Raw genomic sequence first — 20,791 nt, forward strand, 5'->3', positions numbered from 1 at the left:
AATATTTTTATCAAGTACCAACTATTTCTTAGTTCCTACTATGAGCAGGGGCCGATTTATGGGATGCTCAAGGACAGGGCTTGCTCCATTGGAGCCAAGGATGTGAAAAGGCACCAAGCAAAGGCCTTGCTCCTCAGGGGACCTGCCATCTAGGTGGGGAGACAAACAGGGACAGGTAATTCTCCAGAGCAGGTAGGAGCTGGGAGCTAAACCACAGAGGCAGTGTGGGAGGAGCCACCGGGGATGCTCCCCGGACACCTCCACATTCCCATTCTGCTCCCATTCATGCCCACAACAACCCTTTCAGGCAGGTGAGATTAGCCCCATTTTACAGGTGAGGCAAGTGAGAGGTTAGGCAATTTGTTCAAAGTCACTCAGGGAGTGACACCAGGATAGGAACCCCAGGTCTACCCAGCACTTAGCAGCTGAAGCTGCCTCCACTTCCTGCTGGGACGGAAGGCCAACATGGGGGCGGGGGGGGGGTCCTTCCCAGCCTGCACCTTGTGTGGCTCCAGCTGCACCTTGAAGGCTGGGAAAGGTGTAGTCGGGCAGAAAAGAGGAGGAAAGGAAAAGGCGAGGCATAGAGTGTCTGGGGTGAGGGGGGCAGAGGGTCACGTCCAGAGGCATAGTCAGGGCCAGCATGTGGACGTCATAAACTCCAGGCCACAGTTTGGGAACTCTCTCCAGAAACCCGGGGCCGCCAACGCTCTGGAGACCTGGTCACATGTTACAAATACCATCCTTTGCAGGAAGGCAGGTGTGGTGGCCGGGTGCCTGCAGGCTGCCCAGGGAGAAGGGTGTGTTACCATAACCCAGGGGTGAGCCACTGGAGCCCCAAATGGGACAGTGGCCGGGGAGAAAGGTCAGGCTGGGCACCAGTGGGATGGGGGGAGCCGTGGGTTCCAAGGTGACCGGGCCACGTGCCTGGGAGAACCTGGAACTCTCTGCAGGAGGGGGTCAAGAGGAAGCGATTTGCTGGGGTGAGGGGGGCAGGACAGCCAGGGCACCGGAGCAGCCAGTCTACGGGCAGGGAGAATGCAGAACCAAGGACCAGCCAGCCCCCAGAGCGGGGAGAGGTGCTGAGCTGACACTGGAGAACATGAGGGCTCAAGCACGGGATATGGAGAGGAAGGGCTGAACAGCTGAGACTTGAAAAAGCAACAAGTAGTAGCACAAGAGGCCTGGGCTGGGAGCCCAGAGGCCTCAGGTGTGGCTGCAGAGCCTTGGACAAGTCACTTAACCTCTGTGAGCGTCAGTTTCCGGGGGATCAATAACAGCTCCCCACAGGGCAGTGGTACAGACAAAATGCTTGTCTGGTTCAGATCAAGTGAAGTAAATTTTTCTAAAAAGCATTTGGAAAACTGCAGAACTCAATCCCCACATAAGGGATCCGTACTATGCAGAAGCAACAAGAGATGTTTTCTTCCCACACATATTCCCTGCCACTACCCACTCGCACCAGCCACATGGCCAACGGCTTCCTACTCGCTGTTCCTCCTGTTTTCCGCACAGTCTTTCCCCGTCACCCAGGACAGGTCATCCTGCCCTTCTTCCTTCCTTCCATCTCGGTCGGGCTGAGACCCACACCGGGGGCAGCTGAGGCCCACTGTCCAGGAGGCCTTGCACCCCAGCAGCTGGGACCTTCTCCCTGGAGCTTCCACGTCTCTCTCACCATGCAAAGTTCCCTTTCCATCCTCAGGGAAAACCACACTGGACAGCCAGACCAAGCAGCAGACCCAGTCTCTAGGAAGAACTCTAAGCGCTGGGGAAAATGCTAGCCAACGATCAAGATGCCTAGGGAGGTGGGGTGACAGGGAAAACAGAAAACCAGAACCTCCTTTCAACCCCCCTCCACAAACAAACCCAGACACTGTAATGTGTGCATATGAGATTAACTCTCCAAAGGGTCGTGACCTTGAGGAACACATCCAGCCAGTGAGGAACATAATAAACCTGATTAATGAAGAGGCATGAGCTGCATGCAGCTTCAGCAAATACGAGCCTGATGATGGCCAGCGGAGTTCCCGGGGCTTCCTTTCCGGGTGGGACCGGAGCACAGCTGACCTCTCCCCGGCCCTCGCCCCATCCCATGAGCACAGACACTCAGGGAGCAAACAGGTCCAGATTTCTCTCTCAGGTGCCCACTGCCAACCCAGGCATCCTCTACCCCAGGAGATACCATGCCTGCCGTTGGCAGGTGCTCCTGGAAGCATCCCTGTCACCCAGGGAGCTTAGGTGAAGGTAGTTCTCTTCGTTCCTGGCAGGGCTCCGGGCTCTTGGCCAGTCCTGGGACCTCTCGGTCTGGTCTTGACTAGCACCCACTGCCTGGCACAGGGGCCCAGCCAAGCCCAGAGGGCCCCTCCTCTTTCCAGACAACCCAGGCCCTTGGGAGACATGCCCAGGAGAGCCACTGGAGGGAGGCAGGGAGGTGGCACCTTGTGGCATCACCAGACAACAGCACCAGGAGGAAGATGGCAGCATAAAGCAGAGATGCCAAGAGCTGTGCAGCCAGAGGTCCAGCGGGAGGGAAGCTCGGCCGCATTGCCCCGCCACTGCCAGGCCGGCGGCCCAGAGGGCTCAGGTCCTCCCCTGCCGCGACCTCCCCAGCCCAAAGGCCAACTCTCCCCGGGCTCCAACTCCTCCCCTCTCACTTTCCTCAGCTCAAGGGAGCCAGAGACAGAGACACAGGTGCTCTCGCAGCCCCAAAACCCCTGTCCCAGCTGTCGCAAGCTGGCCACCAACCCTGGCCAGGTCTGAGCCTCTCACCACTCTGCCAGTCCTCACTGGGGAGGATCTCAGGCAGCTCCCCTCCCCCTCTCCTCGCCAGCCCCCTCCTGCATCATACGCCCAAATGCAGGTCTCTAGAGTTTCTCCCTCACTTCCCACTCGGGTGAACTAGGGTGGGATGGGTAGGAGCCTCATTAGTCCAGGGAAAGAGGGTCATTTCTCATAGAACGCTATTCCCCCGAAGCAAGACGGCGTGTAGGGTGGGGAGGTGGTGACAGGAGTCCACGGAAGGGGCCGGGGACAGTCGAGGCAGATGGCAGTGAGGAAAGGGGGAGGGGGCTTCGTGGGCTCCGGGCTGGGATGGGGCACTGGAGCCGGGGACCGAGGCGACCGAAGAAGCGGAGGGTGACGAGGTGTGGGGAGAAGCGCGGGGTGGGGAAGGGGCCGTCATCCCTGCAGGGGGCAGAGGCAGAGCTGGGAGTTGTACAGGGGCAGGGGGAGGACCAGAGAGGGAGGACGGCGAGCCCGAAGAAGGGATGCGGAGGGAGGGAGATGGGGATGGAGACTGGAGGAACTACGGGCGCAGAGCCATGGGGGTTCGGAGCCTGATAGGGAGACGCAGGGACCAGAGTGCAGGGGACAGGCTGGCTGAAGGCGGGAGAGGGAGGGAAGGGCGCAGGGAAGGGGGGTGGGGGTGGGGGCAGGGGAAGGTGCGGGGCCGCGGCCCCGGAGGGCAAGAGAGGCAGAGACGTCAGAAGTAGGGGATTCGGGCGCGCGCGGAGCTCCGCGCGGATGGGACGCGGGGGGCGCAGGGGCAGCGCAGGTGCGGGCCTGGGGCGCCGCGGCGGGCCCTGCCCTTACCTGGGCGGCTCCGCACTCCGAGGGCTGAGCTGGGGCTGGGCGCTGCTCCGCTGACGGCCGGGCTGTTGTTTCCCTTTTTTTCTTCTTCCGCAGCAGCCGTGGCGGCTCCAGCGCGATCCGCTGGCAGCTGAAGGCAGAGTCTGTGTCCGGCTGCGAGCGAGCGTGGAGCCGGCAGCGCGGGAGGAGCGCGGTCGAGGCGCGGGGCGCCGCCCGGCGGGCAGCGCGGGAACTGCGACGGCCCGCGCACGCCAGCCGCGGGGGCGCCCCTTCGGGGCCCGAGCGCCGGGCCGCCGGGCCGGCCGCCCGCCCGCCCGCCGCCTCTCCCGGCGCGCCCGGGGCCCGGGTGCTGGAGGAGCGCAGCGGTGGCGGGGCCGAGCGGCCAGAGGCAAACTTGCCGCCGCCCCGGGGGTGGACCGAGGCCGAGCGGGAGGCGCGGGGCCGGGGACGCGGCTCCGGGCAGGGGCGCGAGGGGCGCGCGCGACAGAACGGCCGCGGGACGAGGTGTGGGGGCTGTGTTTGATCGATCTCTGGGGGACCTGGGCGCAGCCCGCACCCTGCACCGCCCTGCGCAAAGGGGCGCCCACCCCGGCACCGAGGAGTTCGAGCCCGGCCTGCTTCGGCGGGCAAAGGACGCCTCCTGGTGGGGCTTTCGGGAACAGCTCGAGGGACGAGCGAGCTGGTTACTGGAGACTGTGGCCTCAGTGGTGGCGAGAATGGAGAGCGCGAGGTCTCAGGGAGAGAAAAGACTAAATTGTTCCAGGAGTTTGGAGAGAGACGGCTTGTATTTAGTAGTTCCAGGGCACTATTTTATGAATACAAACATCTTTGGAGGAGCCGTCATCCTCATGTCACGGATGAGAACCCCGAGGCTCGGAGAGACCAAGGGACCAGCCCAGGAGCCCAGGGCTCCACGTGAACAACGCAGCGAATGGCAGCACCAGGAGGGCAACCAAGCTTTCTGACACGCGGTCGTGGCTCATTTTACTCTATCACAGCTGTCCTCAGGAGGAGCTGGGGAATCGGGGATCTTGAGGAGGGCGGTCCAAGGATACGTGACCTCCTCAGACGTGAGTTCCTCCTTTCCCACCCGCACGGTCTCTGTCTGGGGCAAACAACGAACTGATCACAGAGCCCTCCCATCGTCAACGTCTTGGGCCGCCTCACGCAACTCTCTGCCTACCCACAACCTAGTCAAATTCTCAGTGAAGTGTTTGTTCCCAGACGCCCTTGGTTTGGTCTTGGGCGTGAAAGGCTAACATCTGGACTAGAGAATATTCGATGACGCTGCATTCCCCAGGGAGAGCTAACCACCCTGTTCTTCCCACTTCTCTGCCACCCAGGCTGCACGGAGGAACGTGGGTCACAAGAGTGCTGGCTTTCCATGCCCACCTCCACGCAATGGGCTTGGCGAAAGCTCACTAGGGAAAACACCGCGTACCCCTGCTGGGTGCCAGGACTACAGCACTCACACAAGTGTGGTTTCCAGTAACCTTCACATCAACTCTGCAAGGGAGGTGTGAAGGTGACACTAACCTCATTTCACAGATAAGGGAGCCCACTAAAGCGTAAGATCCCCCTTAAGGCAGCCACACCCTGGGGTGAACAGGCTGCACAGAACTATCTAATTCCAGCTCTGTTTCCTCACACGGGGCCTCATTTGCAAAGAGGCCAGACAGCAACATGGACCAAGCAGACTGGAGGAGTGAGGGGCATCCCTGGGACCCCGGGCAAGCTACTTCACATCTCTCCCCTTCAGTGTTCGCATCCCTAGATGTGAGGGAAGCAGACTGAATAACCTCTGAAGTTACCTCAAACTCTGAAATGCCAAGCCTGCGTCCTGGGCCCTTTTTCCCAGAAAGATGCAAGATCAGCGAGACCACAGAAGCTTAAGTGTTTGGAAAGAAAAATACCATCTATGTGAAACGCTTCATCTTATTCCTTTGCCTCCTGATAACCTGGGGGGGGGGGGCAGGGTGGGAAGGAGCTGTCGGCGAGATCAGAGGGATTGCAGACAGGTCTGGAGGTAGACTCTGCTGTGGCCTAACGAGGACCCCAGTTTCTCTCCTTGCTGCCAGGATGATTCTTTCATTCCCTTCCTTAAGGCCTCTGACCCTAGAAGCAAGGGGCCCACTAGCAGTCAGATGGTGGGCAGCAGTGGCAGAGATGCCTGCCTCCAGCCCCACCCTGGTTGTCCCCCATCCACCTTGCTGTCTCTTCCTTCTGCTACTATAACCCCGGAGTTCTTCTGAGTGATCACTGCTTGCTGTCCGCTTTCTTTACTCCTGAAAGGCAGTGCCATTTGTCAACCAAAACTTAATTCCAGGCAAGCTTAGTTCCCAACTCGACTAGGGGTGGGGTTGGGGTCGGGGAGGTTGGTCCAGATAAATTTTGGATCCCACAGCAGGGCTGGGTCGGAGGGGACTGAGGCCGGCCCAGCTGAACTGCCTCGGAGGCTGCAGCCTTGAATGAAATAGCATAAGGGTTGGAAATGGGGTCCCTCCCCGAGAACCTCTCATCTGAAGCAGCCACCACAGCCAGCTGCTGGGCTGGGCTAGACAGACAGGGTCCCGGGTGCTAGGGCATCATGGTTAAATCTAGTGGGTTCGAGCTCTTTGGTGGCTGCAGCCCACAGGAAGGAGTTTGTTCTCCTGGATTTATGTTAGCGTCTTCCTTCTTTGTATTTGCTTCAGGTGTATCCTTGAAGAATGCTTGATCTTAAATTAACCAAAGGTGCCTTTGAAGGTTCATCGCCAGTTCATAATGAACCCATTGCATAAGCAGGGCCAACTCAGGCACACAGTGACTGGGTGATTTGTCCTCACTTGCTTAGGGGCACGTGCCATCCTCATGTCACTGTCTCTTAGAAACTATTGCAACAGTCTCCTAACTGACCTCTCTGCCTTTAGACTGGCTCCCTGCCGTTTAAGCTACTTCACACTCTGGCTTAAAACCCTTTCACGACCCCAGATGGCCCCTAAGGTAAAACCGAGTTCCAGACTGCCTAGCACAGTCTGAAGGCTCTGCTCACTTCTCCTGTCTCACCCGTCTTCCACCACTGCCCCCTCTCACACTCCATCAATACCAAACGCTTATAGTCCTCCTGTCCTCCTAGTTTATGCCTCTTTGCCTTTAACACGTTGACTTCTGCCTGGAGTCCATCCCCCCACTCCCACCCCGCAACCCTCACACACAGACAGACAAGGTAATATTTACCTTTCCCAACTCGGTTTAGGAATCTCTTCCTCCTGGAAGTTTCTCCTGACCTGCCATCTGGTCCCTTCCCTACAGAATTAATCACTCTCTTCTCTAGACTTTGCTTGCACTTATTAGAGCTTATGGCTACTCACTTGTTTCATGTCTGCTTTCACTAAGAGACTATGAATTTGGTCTCCTGGATTTATTTTTCTCTTCTTCTTCTTTGTATTTGCCTCAGGTATATCCACAAAGAATGCTTGATCTTAAGTTTACCTACCATCTCTTTTCCAAAGATCCCTTTGAAGGCTCATCACAAGTTCATGGTGACATGTTGCTGTATTAACAGCACAATGCCTGGGATGGTAGAGGCGAGTAAATGTGTTCAGTGAATGAACGGCCATGCAGTAAGAGTTAGTGGTGTTAGTGGAGTAAGAGTTAGTGATTTGCCAGTACAAGTCTGGCAAATCAAGTTGGCTTCTGTGGTTGGACCAAACGAGTCAGATGAAATGACCTAACTGGCAATATGAAGCGTTGGTCCCCGCTACATTGAAGCCTTTACAAACCTAAGCTAAAGTTGGGGTTCACGTTTGAGGGAATGAGGTTGAAAGAAGCAAGAGCCTGATTGAATAACCTTCTTGCCACACAGTATTAAAATGCAGCAATCCTGCCAGAGTACTACTGCACTCAAACTCCAGATTAAATGAAAATGATTCTCTGTGTTCTTCTTGCCACCTGTTTGGGGATGAATGGTTCCTTCGTAAAGGATGATGTCTAACAGAACCAGTTTAGGGGCAGAATTGAAATTAGAAAGAGAACTGTTCTTTGACTTTGATTTTTACTCATGCCTTGAAGGATGAGACAAGCCGTGGTTTTGCCTAGTGACATTGTGGCCAAGTGTTGGCAAAGAGCAAATATACACGCATGTGAGTTTAGACTTCTGTAGCCTCCGAGCCTCCTAGCAGCAGGTCACTCAGCCTAGCTGGCTGCAAAGACTCCGTCTGATGCTAAAAAGCCCCACCTCCACTTGACAACTACATTATCACGCACTTCCCTTCCCCCAATGCCTCTTGTCTCCATTTTATGAGTCTAGGCATAAAGAATACTGCTCACATTGAAATTAAAATGAAAACTTGGATCATCCCTGATCAGAATACAACCTGCAGCCCTGTCTCTCACCCCTAATGAGAGAACCTAACTCATCCCACCATGTACCTTGGTTTCCGTTTACCACCGAGCAGAAGAGATAAGCCGCCATGGTAATTACTACTTCAAGAAATTTTTGGTGCCTATTATGTGCAGGCACTGGAGACAAAATAGAAGACAAGAAAATAGACAAATCCAGGGCTTCCCTGGTGGCACAGCGGTTAAGAAGCCGCCTGCCAGTGCAGGGGACATGGGTTCCCCTGGACATGGGTTCCCCTGGATAAGGAATTCCCGGATCCCTGTTCCAGGAAGATCCCACATGCCCGGAGCAACTAAGCCCAGACGCCACAAGTACTGAGCCTGCGCTCTAGAGCCCACACGCCACAACTACTGAAGCCTGCACGCCTGGAGCCTGTGCTCCGCAACAAGAGAAGCCACCGCAATGAGAAGCCCGTGCACCGCAACGAACAGTAGCCCCCGCTCGCCACAACTAGAGAAAGCCGCCCGCAGCAACGAAGTCCCAACGCGGCCCAAAATAAATAAAAATAAAAGAAATACATTTACTTAAAAAAAGAAAGAGAGACAAATCCAGGGCTTGGCCTCTAGGAGTTCACAGTCAAGTGAAAGATTTGGGAGAGGTAGACATTCTCCTTCTAACAGCTGTGGTCCATTCTGACATCAGGTATCTTCTGTATGGTATTTCACATACAGTTAATTCAGTTACATAGTCATAGTCTAGGCTGGCTGACTGGGTGTAGGTGGGGAGCAGACTGCAGGGGCGTGTGATTCATGGCAATTCCGGAGTTGGGACTGAGGGCCTTCAGCACACACTGGCTCGGGTCCACACCCAGAATTCTCAGCCTGGATCTTCTAAGGACCTGTGCTGTGGCTGGAGGCTGCACCTTGGTGGGAAAGAGGGACTGGATTCACCTGCACTAGTATGGGCTCTGCCCAAGTTTGAAATACTAGAAGAGATGCCTACCTGCTAGCTGCAATTGCAACAAAAGTATTGTATTGGGTATTGCATGGTATAACAATCATTTCCATTCTTGTTCTTCCAGATTCCAGGCAAAAGTCTTAATTTAAAAGGCTCTATTTATCTTAATTTGGAAAAGAGTAAAGGAAGATGTTGCAGCTGTCTTCAAATACTTAAGAGCTTTCCTACGTTGCTCCATAACCAGGACCAATGGACAGAAGTTACAGGCTGATTTTAGCTCAAATAAGAAAGAATTTATGAGTTGCCTCAGGCGATAATGAGCTCCCCAGCATTGGAAGTATACAAGCAGATGGATGGCCATCTGCTAGGATTGCCGTAGAAGATATTCCAACATTGGATTAGGAGGTTGAATGAGCTACCTTCCGTCTCTAAATTCTTGGATTCTTAGCCTGTCTCCTTGGCCCAAGGCTAAAAGGAAATTTCAATCTCTGAAGACACGTAATACTTATTGTTGAAAGTAAAAACATGCCGTATGTATTTGGGCCTTCTTAGATGCATGGGCACTTTTCTTTAAATGCAGTGAAGACACTGAATACTAGAAAATGCAGTAATTACTTAAATGCTCTCTTGACAAAAGTGATATTGTTGACACACTCAAGTGTTACTAGGTAAACAGCATTAACGACCTTGTTCGAAAAAGGGAATCTATTTACATGAAAGGAAGATAATTCCAAAATAAGGCCAATCTGAATAGATGAACGTCGTGCTTGCTTTTTAAATGACTTCTTATAACACACACACATGCATACAGATGCAGAAATGGAAACAGTGAGTGGAGCAAAAGGAAAAAGTATCTCCATATATCTACTGCTTTTAAGGCTCCGAATCAGACTGTAGCTCCTGCTAGCGGAAGGATGGTTTTCTTCACGCATTTTCAAGCACTTGGGTGAAGCCTGGCACACACAATAATACCTTGTTCTTCAGCGTACAAATTAACCCCAAGTCACCCTTCCCCCAGTCTGATGGATGCACTGCTTTTTAAATGCTAATTAATTAGGCGCACTGTAGAGGTGATTATGATTGACTTAGAAATTTGGTGGGGAAAGAGGAATAAAGAAAGTAAACTGAAAAACTAAAACCCACCACAAGAAGAAGAAACAAGTAGAGCCAAGCAACATTGCCTACACAGAAAGACATTTAATAACCCAAACAGGAAGCAAGTCTTCCCTGTCCCAACTCCCAAGGAAAAGATTTTTACTTTTCCATAGTGCTCTAGGGATATGGTTTATGGAGTAGTTGGATAAAGCGGTAGTTGGGGGCAGGCGTGAGAGAGGATATTAAATAACAAGTTACTGCTGAGGATGTGTTTTCAATCTTCAGCTGGGTTTGGTGAACAGCTGCTCAGTGGCTACTACTAGGCACCAGGCCCTGCCCCAGAGGTGGGGGACACACATGGTCCCTCACCCCTGTGAGGTCCAGAGAGTCAACCCCATTGATTCCAGTCCTCTTCGCAACACTGCTGCCCCTGCACCTTCCTCATTAAAGGCAAAATAAATCTGAATGCAGGAGTAAATACGTTTGGATACATTTCTTACAGGTAAACATATGCAAATGGATAGTAAGAGTTCGCAGGATAAATACTCTTCAATTCTGTCATCAGGTAGGTGCCTAGCCCATCTCATAACAATTAACGTTTGTACAGCACTTCACAGTTGACAAAGTGTTTTCATGGCCACCATCACATGGGTTCCTCATCTCAGCGCTTGTGACAATGTTATCTTCATTTCAAAGTCAGGAAAGTAACCTGTTCAGTAGTAAATCATGAGCCCCCAAGTTGTATTTTCTGATTTTAAACCAGAAAATTCCCCTTCTGTTATGGTTATATTTTAACTCTGCCCTCCTCATGTAATACATATAGAACCTGTGGTATAGAGGGTGTAACTGACAAAGCAATGCCACTTCTTGGTTAGGTGAGCTACAGTCCAGACTTAAACTCCTTAAACTTCCAGGCTCTCTCCTTGTTAACGGAGCCAAGCCACCAATTTTGCCCTGGGCTAAATGAAAAGATCAAAACGTTCTTTGTGGAATGAAAAACGAGGTGAAACCAAAATACCTGGAAAATTCAACCTATCACTTGAAATAAGAGCAAAAGTTAAATGTTACTTTTAAATCAATCTTACTTTTTAAAGTGAGTTCCCAGTGTATTTTATTTCTGTCTCTTATTTTGTGCCTTGTTTTATATACATCTCCCCCAGGGGCAGGGTCTAATGTTTATTAATTTAATAGAACATATTTGGAAAACATCCCCTAGGATGATATGCGTTGTCCACTATACCTTTTTTTTTTTTTTTTTGGTCATTAGGGCTAAAACGCAACTCCCATGTACTCTAGATTCTTAATCCAGACAGAACTATGCTATTCTTTGTGTTTTACTGACCATATGGTTGCCATTTAATAAATGTTAGATAATAAAAATAGAAGCAGTGCTTCCAAGTGACAATATCTGAACATCTCATTAAGCACCAAGTAAGGTAAACGAGCTGCCATCACACATGTGGATCTGCGCGCATCCCTAGGCTGCTACAAAAGACACAGACCAGTTGGTCTCCCACCGGACGTGCTGGACAGCATTTTTCACTCACCGCCAAGGAGAGAGAAAGAAAAACCAGCCTCTTTTGTTCAGCTCTCTTCCCTAATTATACCTGGGATCCAAATAAAGAAAATACAGCACACATAATCAGAAATAATTGAGAAGTAAATGAAAAGCAACAGAGTGGAGGGTTTAATCATATTATCAGTAGCAGGGTCAGAGGGACAGATGGGAGCGTCAAATTATCTACAGTGGCATGAAACGGAGAAAGAGATTCAACACCAGAGGAGACGATTCAAGAAATTAAGCTTGGTTTCCATGTTAATTCAAAACGGTTTGGGGGCTTAAGGAAGGAGGAAGCAATGATAACTCCAGCAGGGAAACTGCTCATTAACATCCTAGCAAAACAATAACCTCCGATAATAGGAAATATTATGATGTCTCCAGATAACAGAGAGAAATTCAGATTTATTCTCCCATCCATGGAGTTCAGCTTAATAGAGTATATTCAACACAGCTGAAATAAATATCAACAAGAAGGTTAAAACATTGATTAGGGGCAATATTTCACACTCCTGACATCTGGAAACAAACCACTTAGAAAGCAGGCGAGGACACTACTACATATAAAATAGACAGCTAATAAGGTCCTACTGTATAGCACAGGGAACTCTACTCAATACTCTGTAATGACCTGTACGAGGAAAGAATCTAAAAAAAGAGTGGATATATGTATATGTATAACGGATTCCCTTTGCCGTACGCCTGAAACTAACACAACCTTGTAAATCAACATACTCCAATAAAATTTTTTAAAAAAGGGCTTCCCTGGTGGCACAGTGGTTGAGAGTCCGCCTGCAAGGGACGCGGGTTCGTTCCCCGGTCCGGGAGGGTCCCGCGTGCCACGGAGCGGCTGGGCCCGTAAGCCGTGGCCGCTGAGCCTGCGCGTCGGGAGCCTGTGCTCCGCGGTGGGAGGGGCCGCAGCAGCAGTGAGGGGCCTGCGTACCGAAGGGGGGGAAAAAAAAAAAAGCAGGCAGGGAGATTTAGGTTCTTTTATTCCTCTGAAAGTAACACTGGCTGCTGTTCCAGCTACCCAGCAGGAGGGAATGAGGTAGGGGGTGGGGAGGAGGAAGCAGAGGGAATGAGAGGTGGGAGTGTATGCTCCATTGGTGCAAAGCTATTGAAGGCAGCTACTACTGGGTTTATTACAGTATTTTATGAAGCAATACAGGAGATTACCCAGACATCTTCAGCTAACACCAGGATTGCACTAGACATGTAATGTGACAAACAGCTTGTAAAAGGTTACCAAATATTCTAGATGATGGAGCCTGCATCAACTGTCTCCTGTCTAGGACTTGGTGCCCCATAATTTCAGAGCACTTGTCTAACCTTCGCCAAAACAAGGACAAGAAGGCTGAGGTTAGGACAAGAATCTAGGAAACAACTCCTTGTTGCTTTCACACACATTACCAACTATCTTTCTTTGTATGTCTTTTAATTACCAAAGAGCGTTGGGATATTCGGAAGGTTTGGGTCAGCTGCCTTATGCTAAATAAGACTCCTGTCAACCCTCTTAGTGTTATTGGATCTTTGGGGGGGAAAAAAATGCGAGCTCTCCGGCATCTTGCCTGGTCACCATACCGCTGTCGAGATCCCAAAGCACCTCGGATCCCTTGCCACACTGTGCAGGTGTCTCTTGAAGGGAAAAACAAAACTGTCGGCAAACTGACATCACTGACAGTAAACGCATCAGTAGAGCCTATCAAGATTCTTAAACGAAACCGACAAAAAACCATCTTCACCGCTTGTTCCCATAATGTCATTGTCCTGTGTTCCTCAACTTGGTGCTCTAGACTTTTGGGGCTATTGGACCACCAAATCATTAAGTGTAGTAATTGGGTCCTTACTAGGTATTCGATGCTGTTGAAAGAGCAGGCGATAAATAACAAAAAACTAAGCGTTACCACTTAGGGAGTGCCGACTGCACTTTACATGCATTGTTTCATTTCCTCAGTGCAACCCTGTGAGGCAGGTACCATTACTTCCCCCATTTTGCAGATGATGAAACTGAGCCTTAGTGACGTTAACTAACGTGCCCAACGTCATGCAAGTTAGTAAGTGGCAAAGCCAAGACTGTCTGACGTCCAAAGTCCGTGTTCCGTATGCACTGTGCCACGTACACCAGTTAGAGGTCCAAAAACATGGAATGCGTTACTGTGTGAGAGAGTAAGTTCCCCATGACAGGAGATGTTTAAGCATCTCCAGTGTAAGTAGAGGATGGATGAAAGCATTGAATCCCTCGGTGTGGAGCCAGAGTAGGTGATCTCCGAGGTCCTTTTCTCTTCCATTTTTGAAAAGGTATAATTCACATGCCATAAAATTCACCCTTCTAAAGTGTACAATTCAATGGTTTTTAGTATATTTGCATTGTTGCATAACCATCACCACTACCTAATCCCAGAACATTTTCCTCACCACAAAAATTTCCAGAATATTTTAACCACTCCATACCCTTAGCAATGTCCCCTCTCCCCAGCCTCTGACAACCAGTAATCTACTTTCGGTCTCTGTGGACTTACTTATTCTAGACATTTCATATAAATGAATCATATAATATATGGTCCTTTGTAACTGGTTTCTTCACTTAGTGTAATGTTTTCAAGTCCATCATGTTGTAGCATGTGTCAGTTCTTCATTTCTTTTTGTGGCTAAAGAACATTCCATTGTACAGATATGCACATTTCGTTTATCCATCCATCAGTTGGCAGACTCAGTATTTTCAACTCTTAGAATTTATGAACACAAGGCTCCCGTCCTTAATCCAGCTGGGACAACTCACATGTACGACTCGACTCAAGTCAGCTCCGGGGCTGTATGTGCAGCTTCTTGGTGGACATCCCCAAGCTGATATACTGCTGCCGGAAACTCAACATGGCCAAGTTAAACTAATCCTCCCCTCGAAGTCGGTCTCTCCTCCACGATTCCCGACTTCTGTTAAGGGCAATACCAATCTCTTAGGTCCACGAAACAGTCCCTTTTTTATGTGTTTTTGATTTTTTACTTTTTACATTTTTAGTTTATTTTTTGGCCACACTGCACAGCATGCGGGATCTTAGTTCCCTGACTAGCGATTCCCCTGCAGTGGGAGTGTTAACCACTAGACTGCCAGGGAAGTCCCTTTTTTCTTTTCCTTAAAATTGAGGCATAGTTGATTTACAATATCGAGTTAGTTTTAGGTGTATAGCACAGTGATTCAGCCAGATTCTTTTCCCTTACAGGTTACTACAAAATATTGAGTAGAGTTCCCTGTGCTATATAGGGGGTCCTTGTTGTTTATCTGTTTTATGTATAAGTAGTGTGTATATGTTAGTCCCAACCTCCTAATTTATTCCTCCCCCTTTCCCTTTCGGTGACCATAAGTTTGCAAAACTGTCATTTTTTTAAGCTCCTCCCTCTCCTATATGTTTAATATTAACTTACATGCGAACATCTGTAAATTCTATCTTAACTATACCATTTCCCCCTCATTCTGTCACTTAACCAAATTGGAGCTTCCTGTTGGATATTACAGCAGCTTCCACTAGTCTCTCTGCCTCCTAACTCTCCCATTTCTACTCTACACAACTCAGTGTAACTCAGTTGCTGAATTCATCTTTTTTATGTTCAGCTGCGTCCAAACCACTCCCAGGGTCAACCACCTTAAATGACAGGCAAAGTTCTGCCCCTGAGCCCAGTGTGAGTAACTGCAGTTTAGTAAAGGAGAAAGGTAGAAAAGTGATATTCATGTATTTGTCTTTGCCATTTGATTGTAAACACTTTTAGAAACAGTGGGGTGGGGCTTCCCTGGTGGCGCAGTGGTTGAGAGTCCGCCTGCCGATGCAGGGGACGCGGGTTCGTGCCCCGGTCCGGGAAGATCCCACATGCCACAGAGCGGCTGGGCCCGTGGGCCATGGCCGCTGAGCCTGCGCGTCCAGAGCCTGTGCTCTGCAACGGGAGAGGCCACAACAGTGAGAGGCCCGCGTACCACAAAAAAAAAAAAAAAAAAAAAAGTGGGGTGTCCTTTCCACAGTGGAGTGATAAAGATAGGCTTTGGTGGAAGACAGACCTTGCCTTGAATTCTGGCTGTTCCACTGGGAACATCATCATCACCACTAGCTTCAGTTGCCTCATCTATTAAAAAAGGGGAGAACCACTTAGCTCTCAGGGTGCTTGTAAAGATTAGGGGTAGTGTACAGAAAGGGTGCAGCACCTAGCCCCATAGTTGGTACTAATAAACTGTGGCTACTCCTTTCACACTCATGGTGGAGCCCTCCCCAAACGTGGCACCCTGCACTGTACAGAGCGGGCCCTGGAGCATACACATCCTCTAAGTGGAAATGCAGCGGTCAGGTGGGGTACAAGGGAAAACCATGACTGCAGGAAGAGTTAGGCCAAGGGAACAGTAACTAGTGGTTGCAGAAAATGAAAAGGGTGATCTGGAGAAGAGAAGCGGGATCCAGTTAGACAGAGAGGAGGACCAGGTGCATTTCAGATGACGGACGTAGAAGCAAAGGTTGAGGCAGGACCTGGATGCCAGGTGAGGAAGGCAGGGAGGAGGCTAAACCCTCCTGGAGAAGCAGGTTCACGGCAGGCAGTAGAGGGAAATAAGGTTGGCTGGATAAATCATGAACATCTCAGACACGAAGCAGAGTTTAATCTCTGTAGAGCAGTAACCGTAAAGTCATCGTAGGCTCTTAGGCAGGCAAATGCGGCGATGAGCGTAGTGTTTTTGGAAAACCGGATGGGTAGCCGCGTGCGTGGCAGATGGGAGAGCACGAGGAGGCAATTCTCGCGGGGTTTTAGACATCCACACGTGTGGCAAAATGACCTGGCTCCAGCGGGAACAGAGCAAGGGCTAAATCAAAAAGACATTTTGAATGGAAAAAAAAAAAAAAAAATCACAGGCCCTAGGAACAAGTACTATAAATGAGCTTGATCCCTAGCCTCCCTTCCCTAAGGCCTATGTTTTATTTTTTTTCTCAAACCATTTCAGACACTCTACTCCTCCAAGTCTTCGTTTTCTGAAACAAAGGTGGGAATCAGTTGACCAATTAATCAATAAACTCTTTAGTCGCTGCTGGTAAGCTATTCTGGCCCAAGGCAGAAAGATTCCTGCTCAGAACTTCAGAACTGAAGAGAGAGGAAGAAGGAAGTTGGAAATGTAAGTTAATCCATCATAACTCATGTCTGAAGACCCAGAATCTTCCCTACACACTCCTCCTAGAATGCAGATACCCGTCCCCCTCCCCTCCCCGAAGCAAACACTAGGCTTTATATGTATTGCAGCTAAATGTCACTGACTGCTGTGGCAGGTTAGAATGTATCCCAAAGGGCACAATTTCTAAAAGAAAAAAAAGTGACAGTCAAGAATATGAGTCTTCTACTTTCAGTAGGTGGCATGGCATAGGAACAGTCTTGTCCTTGAGCTGTTAGTTTATAAATATTGGATTGCATGGAAGCTTCCAAGTTCTCTGGGACTTCTTGTGGCTGGACCAGTTTTTCTGATAGTGCATTTTCTTGCTAAATAATCGATCCAGCTAGCTCATGTTGTGGGCACTCAATCACTGTAAATTCTCTAAGTTTCATAAACCTTTCAGAATCGGCCATCACTCGGGACATGAGCTGGGATGGAGATAAGATCTGTCAGCCTCCCCTCAGCCGATGCTCAGAAAGTCTCCTCTGAACCAGGAATGTCAGATCTTCTTCCAGAAAAAACCCCAAGTTTCTCGTAAAGTGCAGCGAGATCAGGACAAAATAAAAATTCAAATAACACTTCATCAGACTATAGGTGACACTGAACTAGAGGAAGCTATCAAAATAAGAAGATAAATATTCCAAAGAATAGGAGAAAAAGAAATGTCCTTCAGTGAGTGATACTAAAATTATACTCTTATTTGGAGCAACATAATACGAGGTGGGGAAAGGATAGAGCCTCCCTGAGACTAGCCAGCAAGCAAGAGGTAAGCTGCCTCTAGGTTCCTGTGTCCATTTCACAGACTTGCTCAGTGTAAGATGAGAAAACAGAGGCTCAGATAAAGTAAGGACTTATTCTAGGTTAGACAACCTGCTAACAGAACAGAGTGGAAAGAACTCAAATATGGTGTGGTTCTGCTTCCCTGGCCCTATGTATGGTCCTCTTCCTATGGATAGGAGGGAAGGCAGAGAGAAATCCAGAAACCCTGCCACACACTGGGCTTCAGGCCATGATGTCTGCGTTTGGGTTCTCCAGAAAAGGTCGTCTTAAAGTACTATCGTGATTTGAATATGAAAATCACTCATGCTCTTTAGTGCTGTAGGAGTGGTGATCAGTGCATTTTTAGGAAAACACAAACTCTCATTAAAATTACCACAATATAACTCTTTCTCCCATTAATTAAAAAAAATGAAAGCAGTCATATATTTTAAGAGAATGAAGATGTTTCAGAACTGCCAAGATCTAGCTTTAAATGGAAGATAAACCCAAGTAGTAGTAGCACATTGCATTATAGAAGGGGGCAAGATGAAAACCACTAATTCCACATGATTACTGAAATTTCTGGAACATCTACTACCACCACACTCCACCCCGTTATAATAGTAGCATAAAAACAGCACAATATACAGGTTTCTCTAAAACTGCACCGGTTTTTTGTCTCCCTTCCTTCCTTCCTTCCTTCTTTCCTTCCATTTAGAAGAACAATCAGGTTAAACAAGTATATTATTATAGAGGTCAGCAACCAAGTCTTTAAAAATGAACATACACACAATATCACACACCCTAAGAACCTAGGGTTTAGACACACAAAACCATTATAAAACATGAAATATGGCTGTATTGGTAAGAGATATTTAACATATTCTAAATTTATTAATCATTTTTCACCTTTCCTGCTTTAAGTACTTAAATCTTACAATGAAAAAAAACCTTTGGAGAGACACCAGTTACATATTTGATGACTTCTCACTTACCAATTCTTCCAACAACTGTTAGGATAAGTATTATTTACCCCAATTTACAGATTAGAAAATGGAAACTGAGAGAGTAATCTGCTCAAGGTTGCATAGCAAGTAAGGAGAAGAGGTGGAATTGAACCCAGATCATCTAAGTCCAGGCCCTTTTCACTACGTCAACAATTCTGCAAGTGTGGTCTGCAAGCCTCTGGGGGTCTCCAAGCCCCTTTCATAGTGTCCAGGGAGTCAAAACTATTTTCACTACTAAGCATCCAGGGAGTAAAACTATTAAACTACTAAAACATCATTTGCCTTTTCACTATGTTAACATTTGCACTAATGGTGCAAAAAAGCAATGGAGGGTAAAGCTGCTGGCATCTTAGCCTAAGTCAAGGTAATGACAGTAAAGTTCACTAAGAGTCACGGCTTTCTTCACTGCCACTCACTTGCAATACAAACACTGCCAGTTTCACTTCAGAATGCCCTTGATGAAGCAGTAAAAATTAAAAACTTTATTAAATCTCAACCCTTGAGTACACATCTTTTAACAACTCTGTGACAAAATGGGAAATATGCATAAAGCACCTCTGCCATGTACAAAAGTACCCCAGTTGTGTCTAAAGGAAAAGTACTTGTGCAATTGCTGGAGTTGGGTGCTAAACTAGCCACTATTTCCCCCCGCCCCCACCAAATGGAGGATTATTTGAACTTGAAAGAATGACTGGTAAGGCGATGCTATTCAGATTTCTGTATTTGGCAGATATTTTCTCAAAACTGAAAAAAGTGAGCCTGTATCTGAAGGAAAACAACTGTATTTGTTGCCAATGGTAAAGTGTGAGCCTTTAAGCCAAAATTAAAAGCTTTGGAAATTTGTATATACCGCCATGAGACTTTTCTGATGAGACTGGCTGTTGACATTAACCAATGTGATTTTTTTGATATTATATAAAGAAATGTATTAACATTTGAAGACCTGAATAATTCAGTAAACCAATATTTTCCCAATGATCAATACAGGGTATTACAAAATCATGCATGGGATGGGAAAAATATTCCATACTTTACACATTTAAAGTATTAAATGGATTGGTGCATTTGACTGTGACAAAGTATAAAAATTTCATTGATATGGCTTCAGATTCCACACTGCAGCTATGTTTTTTAAAAGTTACCACTTGTCGGGCTTCCCTGGTGGCGCAGTGGTTGACAGTCCGCCTGCCGATGCAGGGGACGCGGGTTCGTACCCCGGTCCGGGAGGATCCCACATGCCGTGGAGCGGCTGGGCCCGTGAGCCATGGCCGCTGAGCCTGTGCGTCCGGGGCCTGTGCTCCGCAATGGGAGAGGCCACAGCAGTGAGAGGCCCGCGTACCGCCAAAAAAAAAAAAAGTTACCACTTGTCAAATTTCAAAAAGAATATCTAAAATTATCTGAAAAAGCTATTATTTTCCCTTTTATAAATATATGTCTGTGTAAGGCTAGATTTTCCTCATCTATTTCAACCAAAACAATGTATCATACCAGACTGCACACAGAAGTAGATATTAGGATTCAGTTATCTTCTATTATGTCAGGTCTTAGAGATTTGAAAACTATAAAACACTCTTCTAAATAAAGAAGAGTGGAAAATATAGGAATTTTTCATAAAAACCTGTAATGGGTTTACCATTATTTTTAAATGAATTAGTGTTCTTATTACTTTTCTCATGTCTCATAAATTTTCTCATTTTAATTTCTAATAAAGTAAATATCGATATCTATAATAATCCACATGAACTTAAGTTCCTCCATAAGGTCAATAATTTTTAAGGGCATAAAGTGGTCCTGAGATCAAAAGGATTGAGAACTGCCACATTATATCATGCTAACTGCCTTTAATATTTAAAATAATAAGATAGTAGAAAAAATTTCTCTGTATAGACATTTCTCCAAAATTTTTTAAAAGATCACCAAGATGTACCGTAATTATTGTTACTGATCAGAATGTGTTCAGGCAGCCCCAACCCTGTGGTCACACCTACAAAGAAAGGGATCCTCTGAAATCAAATGCTGTAAAGGATGCCTTAACTTACGGGTTCGACAGCACCCCAATCAAATGAAGGGAAAGGACTAGAATAGAGAGCTCTGCCTACCTTTAAGGATTTCAAACCAAGGCCTCAGCTGATGCTCAGGGAATGATGATGTCTCGCTAGTAATAATAGGGGGCAAAACAAAATATTCCCTTGAAGTGTTTTCAATCAGTCACAAGAATTATACTTGACGCTACAGAAAAAAAAAAGGAAAACACCTACATCTAGCTATTTATCTGTAATGTTTTATGACATCTGTCATAATAGGAAGATATCAAGTTCAATTGAAAAGCAAATTTT

General features: G+C 48.0%; 1 protein-coding gene across 1 annotated transcript in view; it reads right to left on the reverse strand.

The window, feature by feature from the left end:
• Window positions 1–1,481: 1,481 nt before the first annotated feature.
• The window catches only part of ARHGEF12 (Rho guanine nucleotide exchange factor 12), a 101,300-nt gene continuing 81,990 nt past the window's right edge, over window positions 1,482–20,791 (reverse strand). The window contains exons 40-41 of the mRNA XM_065881648.1: window positions 3,589–4,199; window positions 1,482–1,574 (exon numbers count right to left, since the gene is read on the reverse strand). Of these exons, the coding sequence (XP_065737720.1) occupies window positions 1,482–1,574; window positions 3,589–4,199 (704 nt within the window). The remainder of the gene's footprint in view (window positions 1,575–3,588; window positions 4,200–20,791) is intronic.

Source organism: Phocoena phocoena, chromosome 8 (genome assembly GCF_963924675.1).
Source record: "Phocoena phocoena chromosome 8, mPhoPho1.1, whole genome shotgun sequence".
Lineage (NCBI taxonomy): Eukaryota > Metazoa > Chordata > Mammalia > Artiodactyla > Phocoenidae > Phocoena > Phocoena phocoena.